Consider the following 15900-nt stretch of genomic DNA (forward strand, 5'->3'; position numbering starts at 1 on the left):
ACAGTCACCATCATTCCTGACCCCCTTGGCCATGGGACCTGGAGTCCATCAACATCTGGAGGGCACCCATAGACATGGTCAGCCTTGCAACTTTCTCTGCATGGGAGGCAAAATTTTTTTTGCTCATCCAAAAGCCTTTCCCGTTGGGGAGAACTGACCTATTTACTGAACTTGACTCATGCCCCTGCCATGTTTATTCGGGGTGTGTATGTGAAAATGTTGTGTGTCTGAACAGAATAAGAGCCCTGCTTGTTCAGGCCCATGTCCCATCCAGTCCAGCATCTTGTTCTCACAGTGTCCAACCAGATGCCCTAATGGGCAACCATCAGGCAGGATCTGACCACATGAGCCCTCTCCTCTTCTGTGGTTTCCAGCAACTAGTGTTCAGAAGCATCACTGCCTCTGACAGTGGAGGTAGTACACAACCATCTTGGCTGTATTTTGAAAGTCAGAGGCCATTTGATGGACCATCATCAAGGCCGTTATATACTCCTCCATTTAGCCACCATGTTGGTCTTGCCAATGGGAGGTCTTGAAAGGGATCCATCCTTCCTCCACTCCTCCCTCCCTGCCAACCTACAGGCATTTGTACACACACACACTCGTACACATGTAGCCTTCGCCAGCCTGATGCCCTCCAGATGTTTTGAACTACAACTGCCAGGCTGATGAGAGTTGGAATCCAAAACATCTGGAGGACACCATGTTATGGAAGGCTCCCTTAATGGGCCCGGCATCTCAGGCTGGGGCTTCTGGTATTCACAACAGTAACCAACATGAACCAGTTTCCTTTAAGTGGTTTTATTACTGGTTAGATTTTTACAAATTCTGATAGCTGAACAGACTTTTCACTTTTAAAATTCTAAAACATCAGAACAATCAATGAAGAGCTTAGGACTAATTCAAAGTAACAAAACTCTTATTAACATTTTTTTTCATTTATTTTTTCTTCTTCTTCTTTGTGTTTGTTTGTTCTTTGCCCTGGTCATAAATACACAGAGAGGAAAAAAGGAGATGGGCGTGGGTGGGGGGCACGGGTGTGATCCAAAGGATGGGAGAACAGTATATAAGGCACATGGCAGTCTTTGAAAATTACAGAAGCTTTAGCCAACTTAAATTAATTGCTGTTTCCCTCGCCCAGTCCACAAAACTGTACATTGACACAAATGTTGTGTGGCAAGTTGCTCTTCCAAGTGAATCCTCCGTCCGCCCTGCGACCGTCACACCAGACCGAACCGTGCTGCTGTTCTCCTTCTCCTCAGAAATACCCTACGCTGTGGCTAGCCCAGCTGTGAGAAAGTCTCTAGTAAAAATACGCTTGGAACTCAACTAAGAGTAATTTCTTTTTCAAAGGAAAAAAAAAGAAGAAGGGAGGGATGAAGGAAGGAAGAGAGTCATCAGAAAAGATTTGTGAGTGTTGTCTGTGAAGGGCTCCGAGATTCGTGGACCTCCAAGCCCCCGGGCACCGAGGTCAAGACCGAGGTGACTGATGGCATACTGGGGTTTGTCAAGTCCGTTAAGGTAGTGGGGGTGCTGGACGGGCTCATGGAGGTGTTGGAGATTTCGGAAGCAGGGCCCGAGGGCGTTCCGGCCTGGAGGGTCGAGTCAGACGTCTTCTCCACCCCTGTGTTCTCTTGGCGTAAGAGGTTCCGTCTGAATTTAGCACGTGCATTTTGGAACCAGACCTACAACCAGTCAAGAGGAGGGTGGGGGTGAAGAGGGAGAGAGAGAGGGTGGGGGAACTATCAGTGGGTGGTTTCATTTCAAAGCCCCAATTGGTAAGCATGAAAAATATACATTTACAATGCGGAATGAAGCATTTTCAAAACAAGACAAAATAAAGTATTGAAATATATATTCATAGTTATTATTCCTTGCAATTTGTAATATTTCACTACCGTGTGCTCTTGTTAAGCATCAGTATTGTGGAACAGCTTGCCCCTTCCATGCTTCTCTTTTGCTGGCTGGAAAATACATTTTTATACGGGCAGACTTTTGCCTGCTAATTCTTACCTCTGGTGGTCATTTCTACCTCTAATCTTTTCCACTGTCAGTTTTTAAATGCATCCCTAATGCTCTGCATTGTATGTATTTTTAATTTTTTGGGGGGCGAGACCCTAATTTATAATACATTTTAATTGTTTTGAAGTGTCACAAGCCATCCTGAATAGTGCATGGATGCCAGGAAGGCAGGATGAATTTTTAATAAAAAATAAATAGCTCAGAAAAATGATACGTTGTATCCAACTACATTTTACCCAGAGTAGACCCACTGAATTAAATGGGCATGACTAACTTAGGTCCATTCACTTCCATCAGTCTACTCTTCAGCAGAACCTAAGACAGAGACACCCAAACACCTTGCAACTGTATGCACAATAATAAATTAACGATAATTATAATAAAAATAGTAAGATTGTACGAGTTGGAAGGAGAAAATATCTTGGCCTCCCTGTGGGGAAAACTGCACATTGTGATTCAAGAACAAAAGTGCTCACAGTTTCACCTGGTTGACCAAAACTGCTTGTGTCCTTGTCTAAGCGCATTGATGCACAGGAGAAAAGACGTTACTGATTGATTGGTTTTCATTATTGTGTTTAAATCCAAAGCCATGTTTCCCAGGAAACGTAAGTACCTAAGAAGAGCCTGCCAGATCAGGCCGACAGCCCATCTAGTCCAGCATTCTGTCGTCGTCCCCCCCCCCCCCGAGGCCCATCAGATGCCCATTGTGGGGAAGTCATTGCTGGCTCCAGTTGAGAAGGCAGAGTGAAGTCATCATGGATAGCCCTCTCCTCCATCAATTTCCCTAATGCTTTTCTAAAGCCATCCAGGCTAGAGGCCATGACCACTTCCTGTGGGAGCAAGTTCCATAGTACAAACAACCTCCATCGGTTTTGCCGTGACAGCTCAGCTCCACCAGGCCTCCTCTCCCCACAACTTTCCCCTGGAGGCGGCCACCCTATCAGGCTGCCTCCGTGGGAGAGATACGAAGCAGGAGACTCACTCCACCTGCTTTGATGGAGGCCAAGGTCCACCAGGTACCTCCTGCCAGCTGATCCACACAAGAACAGTTTTGGCTTTCCTCTTCCCCCTTGCCCCTTGTGTGTTGTATTTTTGTTTGTTTGTTTATTCGAATGTAAGCCTGCGGATAGGGAGTGTCTTGTTTTGATTTCATGTAAGCCACTCTGGGAGCCTTTCTGGCTGAAGGGCCCAGAACAAATGCTCTACGTAATAAATAATCTCTTGCCTTCGCTGACAACAATCACATATTCAAGCAGAGAGCAGAAGACAGGCTCAAAAGTCTCTTAAGCCTCATGCTTCAGGCCTTTTAAAAAAATGAGATGTGGATATACCACCCTTCATCCAAAGATCTCCGGGGGGTTCACAGCATAAAAACACAAGATGAAAACAGAAGATACATAAAAAGGAGAACAAGAACAGAACAAACCCATAACCCCTCCCTCCCTCCCACAAACCCATTTCAAAGGATATAGGATGTTGGTCAGCCAAAGGCTGGCTGGAGAAAAAACCTTTGCCCCTGGTGCCTAAGGGAGTATAATAATGCAGCCAGGCGGTCCTTCTTGGGAAGAGCATCCCATAAACAGAAAAGGGTCGTTCTTGTATTGTCCCCCTCTAGACCTCTCATGGAGGAGGCACGTGAAGAAGGGCTTCAGGCAACCATCACAGGGTTCAGGGAGGTTCATATAGAGAGGGGCAGTCCTTGAAATATTGAGGTCATGTGTTATTTCTACTATTATTATTATTTTTAGATTTATGGTACATGCAGGCTTCAAGGAAGTCATGTTTTTAAACGAGTAAGTTGCTTATTTATCAGAGGGAAGGAAAAGGAAGCTGGGAAAAGACTTTCACATTTGGCTGCCCAAGGTACACAATCCTGGGGGTGTTCTGTTCATTCACAACTCTGTCTCTTCCGAGTCAGCCTTAAAGCAAGAAACAAAACAATAGGGGAGGCAGAAGGTCTGGGTTCCTGGCCTGGATGTGGCCCGCTTTGTGGAAGGAAGACAAAGAGAGATGTGGTAGTCACCCTGATTAACGACTTGTAGAGGAAATCATGCAAAGCTTTATGGGGGTAAAACATCCCCCCCCACACACGTCAGGCTGATAAAGATGTGTTTATGGCAGGAACATATCCAACACCCATTTCATTTCTGAAAAATTACAGTTGTTTGATTGGGAAGAATACTTAGATTCCCCCTTCTTAGTCCTCCAATGGGCTCCTTCTAGCAGTCCATGTTGTTGTTGTTGTTGCTGTTACCGCACCTCTTTCCCTGATGGGACTGAAGGGAGCTTACAGATAAAAATGAAACTGTTTAATGAAATTGTTAAAAAAAAGTAAAAATGGTTAGAACTACATACATACATAAAACCTATTAAAACCATAGAAATAATTACAATAAAAACAGCACAGCACCAGCCCTTTCATTAAAGCAGTCAATTCCCAAAAGCCTGTTGAAATGAAACAGTCTTCACTTCCTGGCGGAAGGACAGCAAGGAGGGAGCCAATCTGGCTTCTCTAGGGAAGGATTTCCAAGGTCGGGGGCAGCTACCGAGAAGGTCCTCTATCATGTCACCCCCAAAGCATGCCTGCGAGGGTGGCAGGAGTGAGAGAAGGACCTCCCTGAAGATCTCAGAGCACAGGCCACTTCATATGAGGGAATGCAGTCTTTCATATAAAGTCTTCCATGTAGCACAAAGCACTGCACTAAAGACGAGACACGGAATAAATATTACTTAGCTCAGCATTACCCTACATGGGGCTACCTTTGAAGGTGACCAGGAAACTACAGCTAATCCAGAATGAGGCAGCTAGACTGGTGACTGGGAGCAGCCACCGAGACCACATAACACCAGTCCTGAAAGACCTACATTGGCTCCCAGTACATTTCTGAGCACAATTCAAAGTGTTGATGCTGACTTTGAAAGCCCTAAATGGCCTTGGTCCAGTATACCTGAAGGAGCATCTCCACCCCCATCGTTCTACCCGGACACTGAGGTCCAGCTCCGCAGTTCCCACATTGTGAGAAGTGAAGTTACAGGGAAACAGGCAGAAGGTCTTCTCTGCAGTGCTGCCCTCCCTGTGGAATGCCCTCCCATGCCAATGTCAAGGAAATAAACTTCTGTATAGGGAAGTTTTTAATGTTTGATGTTTGATTGTGCTTTTAGTTGTGTTGGAAGCCGCCTAGAGCAGCGGGAGCCACCAAGCCAAATGGGCAGGGTATAAATACTAGAATTATTATTGTTGTTGTTATTATGCCCTTATGGAGGCCCAGTTCTTGTAGACCAAAATGTCAAGTGATGAACTTGTGAACCAGCCCTAAGTGGTGTTGGGTCAAACTAATCCAGAGGCTCCGATCCTGTGGTGCCCTTCCACTGATTCCATGTAAGTTTCAGCTTTGTAAACTTACTCGCTTCCTCACTCTCCCAAAACCCAGATACTTCAGCATCCTAGAAGCTTCCTGGCAGGTCAGGGAAAAGTTGGATTTCGGCTGCTCAAGGGTTGCATTAATTTTTATTACAAATATCCCACCTTTTCCCCAGACCAGGGCTCATGGCTGCCTATGCAAATTAAAAACAACACAGACAAAATACAAAAAGCTAAATACATATAAATGATAACTATCAAAAAGTTTAACAGAATTAAAACAATATAAACAAATTTGTTGAAATACAGATAATAAAAACAGCACGGCACTATTAAAAGTCATTTCCTTAAAAGGCAGTCGGTTCTGAAAGGCCTGTCAGAATAAAGCAGTCTTCAGTTGCCGGTGGAAGGACGGCAAGGAGGGAGCCAGTCTGGCTTCTCTAGGGAGGCAGTTTGGACATAACTGGATGTGACGCCATTAGCAGAATTAGCTTGACAAATCGCTTCGCCAACTAAGAGCAGCCACTCAGCACCAGCCACAGAATCAAGAAAGAGCTGTCAGTCTGTCAGTCCTTTCCGTCTCCAGGCCCTAAGTTCCCAAGGAGTTCTGGCTCCGAGCAGCTCTTCACACAGTAGCTCTGAGCTCACAAAAGCCCCATTCCCACTCAGTGAGAACTTCTGGACATGACTCTGACCACTTAATAATAATTGTGTTCATCAATAAAGCTGGGATGGAAGGTTTTTTCAAGCAGACAAGAGTAGCTGGATCAGTGTTTCAAAAGTTCTGGCACAGTGGCATAGTGTGGGTTGCTAGCACCCAGGGCAAGGCAAGTATTAAGCCCCCTAACCCACAAACCATTGGCACTCCTTGACTGCCTCCCTCCCTCCAGTCCAGTATTGAACCCCTTACCCCCCCACCCACCCCCAGCACATTTTAAGAAAATAGTGATGCTATTGAAGTAAAATGCATTAAATGCTAGTATATTAAAAGTGATTTAGAACCACCTGCTTTTAATTTTTTGCAAATTTTTAAATACTGGTATTGAAATCTACATTGAAATCTCTCTCAGTTGACAGTATTGCTATGTTACTCAGTCTTTCTTGGCTCATTGTAGATCTCTGATAAGTTTTGATTAAGTTTTGAGGAACTTCTTTAACAACTGGCAGTTGTAACAGTGATAGTTAAAAAGATTCTTAATGTCACAACAAAGTTAGTCAAGCTTTCACTTGTACACCCACTAAAGCAAATCTAAAGCTGTCCAGTTAGTAATCTTCCTTATACAAGACAATATGGTGCCAAAGGCAATTTAGGAAAGTTTTTAATGTTTGATGTTTTATCATGCTTTTACTGTTCTGCTGGGAGCCAGATCTGGGGAAACCCAGCCAGATCGGCAGGGTATAAATAAAATAATAATAATAATAATAATAATAATAATAATAATAATAATAATAATAATAATTTTATTTATACCCTGCCGATCTGGCTGGGTTTCCCCAGCCACTCTGGGTCAGATCGGCAGGGTATAAATATTATTATTATTATTATTATTATTATTATTATTATTATTATTATTATTATTATTATTATTATTTTCCCAGCAATCATAGCTGCAGCATTAAACTCTGTATACTTAGCACATGCGTGCTGAATTTGTTCAATAATAAAATCATCTTTTTCAGTATCCAACAATGTCTGGATTTGCAAGAAAGCAAATTGCTAGTAAAGCATATTGATCTAATTTCTGCCTTGTGCCAATTACCACAGCAGGGGCAAAGCTGGGGCTACACATATGCACCAGCAGAACCACTCTAGTCCTTCCAGACAATCCTGCCTCACCGCTGCCTTTTTTCTGCAGAAGCTGCTGTTGGGAGGGTGGCAGCACAGCGGTGCTCCTCTGGACTCCTGCAAAACCACTTTGGGCACAGATGTATTTTCATACCCCAAAAGTGTCCTCTCTTCTGTTTCCTCATACCTGTGAAAGCTATTCAGGCACATGAAATAGAGGGCATTTAACTACCACAGCAAGAATCTATCAACCAAAACTGGCACATATCCAACAGCAAAACACCATTAATTCGCTTCTAAATGAGATCTGGTTAGCCTCAATTACCAAACCCACAATGAACAAAATATTTATTCAAAGGCTGAAATGAAGCCATAGCCTTTTATCCTCAAGGAAGAAGATTCCTATTTTGATTGCTAATCCTGCTGCATATTCTACAGCTATCAGTCACAGCATTAGCAACGGGAAGAGAATGCCCGGGGCCTGGACCGTAATAAATTACTATTTCTGCAGCAATATACCCCAAAGCATTTCATCCCCAGTTGGTGGGGCAACTGTCTTAAGGCACAAAGGACGGCTGCAGGACAGAGTCCCACCTTCAAGTAACAATACCATTACTGAGATGTTCTACTAAACCCTGATGGTGCTTAAGCACTCTGAGGGAAATCCCATCATGTGATGAGATGCCAGGGTAAGCAGGTGAGTGGCAAAGTGGGCAGCTCACAGGCCCGTAGGCAAAAGCTCTCTTATTAGGGTGCTGGCAAAAAATGAGACACACATTCCAGGTGCAGTGGAGAAAAGGTGATCACTCTCATCTTTTCCTGGCCTGAAACATGGGTGTCGCCCGGGGGGCAGGAAGGGGCAGCTGCCCCCACCTAAATAAAAAAAAATGCTGAGCTAAATGACGTTCTGCACCCCCCCAAAAAAAGGCCTGCCCCCCCCCAAGAAAAATCTTGGCTATGCCCCTGCCCAGAAACCAAATGCCTTGGAATGTAGCAAACACTTCTACAATAGACAAAGCGCTACCCTGGTACCATAATGAGAAACTCTACGTTGTTTTGCGCCTTCAGACTTGGCAGGGGCATTCAGAAGAGCCCCGATCCAAGCATCTCTGGAGCCCTAGACAATCTGAAACACAATCTCCCCCAATGCACTTTTTGGAGGTGCCTGCAGGGCCTCAGAGGCCAACGTCTCTCCTTACCCCAAAGATGCTGCGTCCAGCCCAGGGACTGACCTCAGCTAGAGTGCAAGGCTTGCCTGGTCCCTGCGAATAGTGAGAGTGCTTCTCCAGCTGGCCTATGGCGGGAATGCCCCTGTTTAAAGCTTCAGCTGCCAAACGTGGGGCTCACTCACTCACAGCCGCCTCTTGAGCTGAAAGGAGGGATGCTGACATTTCCTTCTTCAGCAGTCAGGGACGAAAGGCAGGTCGCTGCAGGAGTGGCTGAGGCTTGGGACGCATTTGTTGCCCAACTTGCACCCCTACAAATTTTGCACCTCGTGCAACCACCCCAGTGCCTCCAGACACTACACCATTGGGCAGGCCTGGAATGATCTGCAGTGAAGAGCATTGGTAAAGCGCTGGGAGGTCTCAAACAGGGAGCTCTGGCAGTGGGTTCCTGGCGCCAGAGCCTCCAAGGCCCTGTTTTGGCATGCCAAAGGAAAGAGCTGCTGACCTGCCACCTCACCTGCTGTAGCGCCATCCCTGCAGGTGCCCAGAATAGGATGCTGCGAGCTTGGAGCAAAGGTCAGGATTCAGCCCTGCTTAGACCTCCACTCAGAAGACCAAGGGGACCAGGACCCCTCAGCAGATCTCCCTCCAGCCACACTGTCAGCAAAACCGGAGGAAGTGTTGGATCCTGACATCCCTGGCCCAGGACCAGAGGTCTTGATGCCTGGATTCATGGCCAGCTGTGAGACACCCACGCACCAGTTCTTCACCCCAGGACCATAGGAAGAAAAAAGGCTGCGAGCCAAGGCAGAGTGTCAGGGCTGCTGGCAAAGTGCCCGGCCAGAGGCTTCTTGGGGGAGGGGGGCAAAGACCTGCCTGAAACAGGACCTGGCTGAGAACCAGGCAGGGGTGGAGCCACAATGTTTGCTTAAGAAGGCAGTGTCCAATATAGACAGATGTTGGAAGTGTAATGCTGAGAAAGCGCAAACACATGACGCATTCCTTCTGGCCTGAGGTTGTTCTATTTGCCAATTTTGCATTGGCAAAACCCTTGATAATTGCAGGTGTACACTTTTAAATTATATTCCTGTGCTTATGGGGATTAACAGCAAGACAATAAGTGCAGACTTTGCAAGCCCTTATGGTTGCTAAGCGAGTTATACTTTGAGCCTGGAAGGACAGGTGTCCATCTTCTATTACACAATGATCCAAGGTACTACCTGCATTAATATTGAATTTAAGATGAATGCACTTGTGGTTACTGTATCCGTAACGTGAACAGTTGGTGGCTTTTGTTGTTGTTGTTTAAGTTAGTATTATCCGTATATTATTATTATTATTATCATTCAATTTACTCCATGTGATTGTAAAAAATCACCTAACAATTTACAAAAAGAGCAATAAAATCATCAGGAAAGACAGCTCTTTAAAATTTCCAAAAAATAAAATAAAATCAGCAATAAACTTGAAGATTAAAACATACATCAGCATCAGTATTATTATTAGGATTATTATAAGTTTCTTATTTCGCTTTCTTTCTTTGTCAAATTTGCAAATAAAAGAATTAATAATAAAAACTAAGCAGTGGAGCCTCCAGCTCCGATGCAAGTCTAGCAGGCTTCACCACTGACACAACAGCTCCCCTAGAGTCTCAGCTGCCAGCACAAAGCCTTCCTGGACTAGTAAAATGAACACCAAGTCACTTCAACAGCGCACAGAGTTCTCACCAGGCCCTACAAAGTTTCCAAGTATATCCATGTACCTGATCATGCGGGTATTAGACCACAAAAACCTATTCCACAATAATTCTGTTAAGTCTTAAAGGTGCTGTTTTTGCTGCCACAGCAAGAAAACCCACTAGTTCAATGAATATTTTGACTCAATGTGCAGCAGCTGTGGAAAAGGCAGATTCCACGCTAGGGGTCGTCAGAAAAGGGTCTGAAAACTAAACTGCCGATATCATAATGCCTTTATACAAATAGCTTTTGTTCAGTTCTGGTCAGCTTGCCTCAGAAAGGAAACTGCAGAGTTTGAAAAGATTCAGAAAAGTTGATAACACCTGGACGGGAAAGATTAACGATCTGGGAGCTGCCAAAATAACAACTTTCAAAGAGCTGGACAGAACTCTGGAATTGGATGCAATTAAAGAAGCGGTGCGATGAAAAAAACAACAGCTGAAAGAGTACAATATACGGACAAATCTGCACTCCATAGGAAAAAAAAGTATCTGTTTTCTGACATGAATGAGGATCGCAGAACTAGAGTCAAAACGTGGAGGAAAAAATCAGATATGGAATTATGAAAAACATTGATGATGATGAGAGGCAGGACTATGATGTTGAAAGTGCTTCGAAATTCAGACTGTGGGAAGCCAAAACCAAAATTATCATAATTTGGAAGACAATTGGACTCTTTTTTAAATTGGATTTGATTTGATATGTTAATTAGATGTTCTTATTGGAAAATTAATAAACGCTTTTAAAAAAATGAAAAGATTCAGAAAAGTTCAGCCTCAAGAAGTGCGACCCTATGAAGAACTGTTGCGATACGTGAGGTTTTTAGTTTCGAGAAAAAGCAAGGAAGAGGGGGAATGATGGACGTGCATAAAATTACACACAATGAGGAGAAAGTGGCTCCACAAACCTTTTCCTATCTCTCTCATAACACCAGATCCAGCTGAATGATGGAAGATTCAAGACTTTTCATGCAGCACACAGTTTAGACTGGGGAACTCCCTCCCACAGGAGAAAGGGGTGGCCACCAGCAGTAACTACCCACGGCTACCAATTGCGATGGCTGTGTGCTGGCTCCAGTACCAGAGGGATGCAACTTGCCAGGAGGCACATGAGGGTCCAGTGCTCTCGCACTCGAGCCCGGCCTTCATGCTTTGCATGCTTTGGCCTGGCTGGCCACTGTAAGGAAGGAACAGGACACTGAACTAAACTCATCCAGCAGCCAGGCTGTTGTTCTATTTTATAATTATCTTTCTATCTCACTTTTCCTTCAGGGAGCTCAAAGTGGCATACACAGTTCCACCTTCTCCCCATTTTATCCTCACAAGAACCCTGTGAGGGGGGTTAGGCTGAGAGAGCAGGACTGACCCAAGGTCACCCAGGGAGCAGGGATTTGAACCTGGGTCTCACTCTCCCCAGTCCAACACTCTTACCACTGCACCACACTGGCTCTCACCGTATGTCAATCACAGAACCATAAAATTGGAAGGGAGCGCGAGGGTCACCTAGCGCAACCCCCTGCGATGCAGGAATCTTTCCGTCCCACCTGGAGCTCGAACCCATGACCCATGAGTCTCATGTTCTACCAACTGAGCTATCCCACAGGCATAAACAGAAGAGGCTGTACCAGATCAGATCAAAGGTCTGTCTCTCCTGCAGCCCATTTTATACAGTGTCAGGCCTCAGGATGCGGTAGATGTGAGCATGCCAGATTTACATATACGCTAAACAAGCTATAGCTTAGGGCCCCACCCTCTTGGGGGGCCCCCAAAAAAATTGAAGGAAAAAACTGGATGTACATTTCCAAAATATAAGATAAAAAAACAAATAAGATGGCTTTAGATACCTATCCGGTCCATAAATTACCATGTAGAATATATTCAGCACAAAAAGCAGTGGCAATTGTTGTTGGCAAAGGACAGCTGGACATATAAAGGCCCCATTACCTTCAGTAGCTGAGGGCCTCACCAAACCTAAATCTGGCCCTGGGTCCAGCACAAGGCAGGATGAGGCCTGGGTCAGGGTTCAGAGCAGGATAAAACCTTCTGAGGGCCGGAGGAAGACAAAGGTCAGGATGGAAGCCAACACCCAAGCAGAGGGCGCAGGAGGCTGGAAGAATCATCTCAGAAAGGGTTTTATAGGGCCAGGTGCACCAGGAATGGCCCAGAGGTGGGGTCAGCTGACAGAATCTTGGTCAGACTGGCATGACAAGCTAGGTGGCGCACTTGGGGACCGGAATTCATTCCACCAGGCTTGCAGCAGAAAAGAGCAGATAGCAGCCGCCATTTTGCAATATTCTGCAAGAGCAAATTCCATAAACAAACTATTTCATTGGGTGATCCTGAGTTCTTGTATTATGGAGGAAACAGGTTGGGGGGTGGAGAACTTTCTCTCTTAACTTTCCTCACATCATATGTCATTTTATAAATTTCTATCATGATTGATTCCCACCCCTTCAACTTTTTAAAACTTCTCCCAATGCCTGGAGGTGAGAAATTCAAAGTCCTCCAGATGTTGTTAATATTTATTTATTTATACCCCGCCCATCTGGTTGGGTTTCCCCAGTCACTCTGGGTGGCTTCCAACAGAACACTAAAATACAATAACCTATTAAACATTAAAAGCTTCCCTAAACAGGGCTGCCTTCAGATGTCTTCTAAATGTCAGGTAGTTGTTCTTCTCTTTGACATCTGGTGGGAGGGCATTCCACAGGGCGGGTGCCACTACAGAGAAGGCCCTCTGCCTGGTTCCCTGTAGCTTTGCTTCTCGCAGGGAGGGAACCGCCAGAAGGCCCTCAGCACTGGACCTCAGTGTCCGGGCAGAACAATGGGGGTGGAGACGCTCCTTCAGGATTACTGGACTGAGGCCGTTTAGGGCATTAAAGGTCAGCACCAACTTTGAATTGTGCTCGGAAACGTAACACAAGCGTCCACACTGGCTGCCCACTTAACTACTGAGCCAGGTCCAAAGTTCTTGTACTTATTCACAAAGCCCTATGCAATTGAGGTCCACGGAACCGCCAAGACTGGGCTGCCCGAACTCTTACATTCCAGCTCCACCACTGAGATCATGTGCAGGAGTGTCACTGTCTGCTCCTCAAGTTGGTGAGGCTCATTTGATAACAAGAATAAACCAGACTGTAGTGTCATTGGGCTAGTCCTGTGGAACACTCTGCCACTAGAGAGTCAGCCTTCTGCATCAATGCCAGCTGGATAAAAATTCCACCAAGCTTATGCAGGCAATTATAAACACATCCTTCCGCAATATCCTTCCAGGTGCTCGGCTGAACGTTGGGGGTGGAAACGCTCCTTCAGGTATACTGGACTGAGGCCATTTAGGGCTTTCAAGGTCAGCACCAACACTTTGAATTGTGCTCAGAAACGTACTGGGAGCCAGTGTAGGTCTTTCAAGACCGGTGTTATGTGGTCTCGGCGGCCCCTCCCAGTCCCCAGTCTAGCTGCCGCATTCTGGATTAGTTGTTGGCCTACATCTCTATGGAAGACAAGATTCACGAACATCTGGAGGGCTACAAGTTAGCTACCCCTATTCATCCTCAAATTGCAATATTCCCAGTATGGAGACATCCATTTGGGGAGCCTTACCATCCAGTAATGGATTTTGCAATCCTAAATAATTTTTGAGTCATCTACAGACTTGGCCACCCCTGACACCAGATTGATTGATTGGTTGGTTATTTAATTGTTTGTTTGTTTGTTTGTTTGTTTGTTTGTTAAGCATGCCACCCTTCATCCATATATCTCAGGGTAGATTTCACAACATAAAAATGCAAGATTTAAATACAATATTTTTAAAAAATCAAGAAAAAAACAAAACAGTACCCCCCCACATACCTCTTTCCACAAACCCATTTAAAAGTAGGATATTAATCAGCCAAAGACCTGATTGAAGAGGAATGTTTTTGCCTGACACCTAAAGGTGTGTAATAAAGGCAGCAGCCGAATGCCCCTGGGCAAAGCATTTACGAATAAGTTATATAGCCTCAGTTTCTGATCCTCATATCTCATGACTGCTAGGTTTACTTATTGTGAAGGACTTTATCAAAAGTTTTTCTGAGGACTCACTCGCTGCCTGGGTAGAAGTAGACCAGAAATACTGTATTGTTGGTGAACAGGCCAAGATTTGTCACATTTTATAACCATAGTGTTCTGGTTTATTTTGTAATCTCTCTTGACCTTTTGCCTGTTTCCCCTGCTTCCTTTTGTCCTTAATAAAATTCACAGTTAGACTAGCAAAGTCTGTGTAAGATGCCAGCTCCGGGAGTACGGAAATCCACACGTTCAGTGTTCTAAGATCAGAGTGCATAAAGCCAGGTTGTTGTTTTTTCTATTCTCATGGAGAAGCAGAGATGCAACGCTGGCCTTGCGCTCAGAGTAAATTGCAAGACATTGGATGGAGAGGCAAGGCTCACAGATCCAGAATCCCTACATCTAATTTTTAATTGGACATCCCTAGATGTCCCCCATTTTCTAGGACTGCAGGTGACCTAAAGAGGGTGGTGGTGACGGGAATGCATTGCAGAGCTGTTATGCAGCAGTGAGACCAGAAAGGGAGCTGGAGAGGCTCTCTTGAGCACACACACACCCCTTTTCTACACTACAGATGCCCGAATATTTGTGAGAATCCTGCTGCAGAAAAGGAGTGCAGTAGAAGAGACAACAGCTGCAACTCTCCCTTAGAAATCTTGAACATTTAACAGTGACGGACATCACCTCTGGTAAGGAGCAGCAATACAGAATGGGCAGGACAGTGGGGGGGGGGGTCTGGAGACAGTTGCACACAGCAGTTCATGGCAGACTCAGGACCACTCACACATTAAAGCTTTATGCAGTGTCAAAGTGCCGTCCCATATCCCAATTCCTGACAAATATTAATCTGGGCTACTAGTTCCACAGCTTTTTGATTTATGGGGTTTTCTGCAGAAACAGGGCTCCTCCAGACTTTTGCTTGCACGAAGTTCACATGGTGGTTAGATGGGGGGGGGCAGGCTCTACTGAGTGCTCATTCTGTTTTGTTTATGAGGCAGTTATAGGACAATGAGCTTCTGCCTGATTTGCTGGCAGGATTTTTTAACATGCTTTATCTTTAGTCATTCTTTCATTCCACTTTTTTCAATGCACTCCCCCATCAAAAATTCCAGGAATTATTATTATTTTGTTAGCGGTGAGTTTGCTTCACTGGAATAAACACTTAAAATCCACAAACCTAAAATTTCCAGTTTGCATTTGAAACTCTCCTTCAAATATTGAAAGCCTGAAGGCCCCCTGGGTAGGTCCAGAATGAATGGGGGAAATGATACACAACAGCATTATGGTGAGGGTGTCATTGTTCACATGAAGTGCAAACATGAAGCTGCTCCTCATCCACCGCACACTGATGGGCAGAAGCACCCTAACTCCCAAAGGGGCATTGGCTTGCATTTTTAAAAAAGCAACAACGAAAAACAACATTTATTTACATATCTATGAAATATATAGTGCTATTCATAAAACACATCAGAACAGATTACAACATTTATATGTAAAACCATGCAATAAAAACCTAATAGCGTTTTTAAAATCCAAAATCAGCTAACTATTATGCAAATATATATTCTTCATTACGTGCATAAGCCTGACAGAATGTTAAAGTTTTCTGCAGGCATTTAAAAGGTTGGCGCAGAAGACCCCTGCCAAATCTCTGTCGGCGGAGCAATTCCACAGGACTGGGCCAAGGATTCTAATGGCTCGGTTTCTTGTTGTCAAAGGAGCCTCACCAACTCATGGGATTATGAACAGAGACCAACATATTATTATTTCAGAAGAACTCCCCATA

General features: G+C 44.8%; 1 protein-coding gene across 2 annotated transcripts in view; it reads right to left on the minus strand.

Moving 5' to 3' along the window:
- Positions 1–785: 785 nt before the first annotated feature.
- Positions 786–15900, minus strand: part of LHX2 (LIM homeobox 2) — a 55207-nt gene continuing 40092 nt past the window's right edge. For both annotated transcript variants that reach the window (XM_083721840.1, XM_083721839.1), the window contains exon 5: positions 786–1685. In XM_083721840.1, the coding sequence (XP_083577966.1) occupies positions 1398–1685 (288 nt within the window). In that variant the 3' untranslated portion in view covers positions 786–1397. The remainder of the gene's footprint in view (positions 1686–15900) is intronic.

This window comes from Podarcis gaigeae (genome assembly GCF_964106915.1).
Source record: "Podarcis gaigeae genome assembly, chromosome: Z".
NCBI classification, from domain to species: Eukaryota; Metazoa; Chordata; class Lepidosauria; order Squamata; family Lacertidae; genus Podarcis; species Podarcis gaigeae.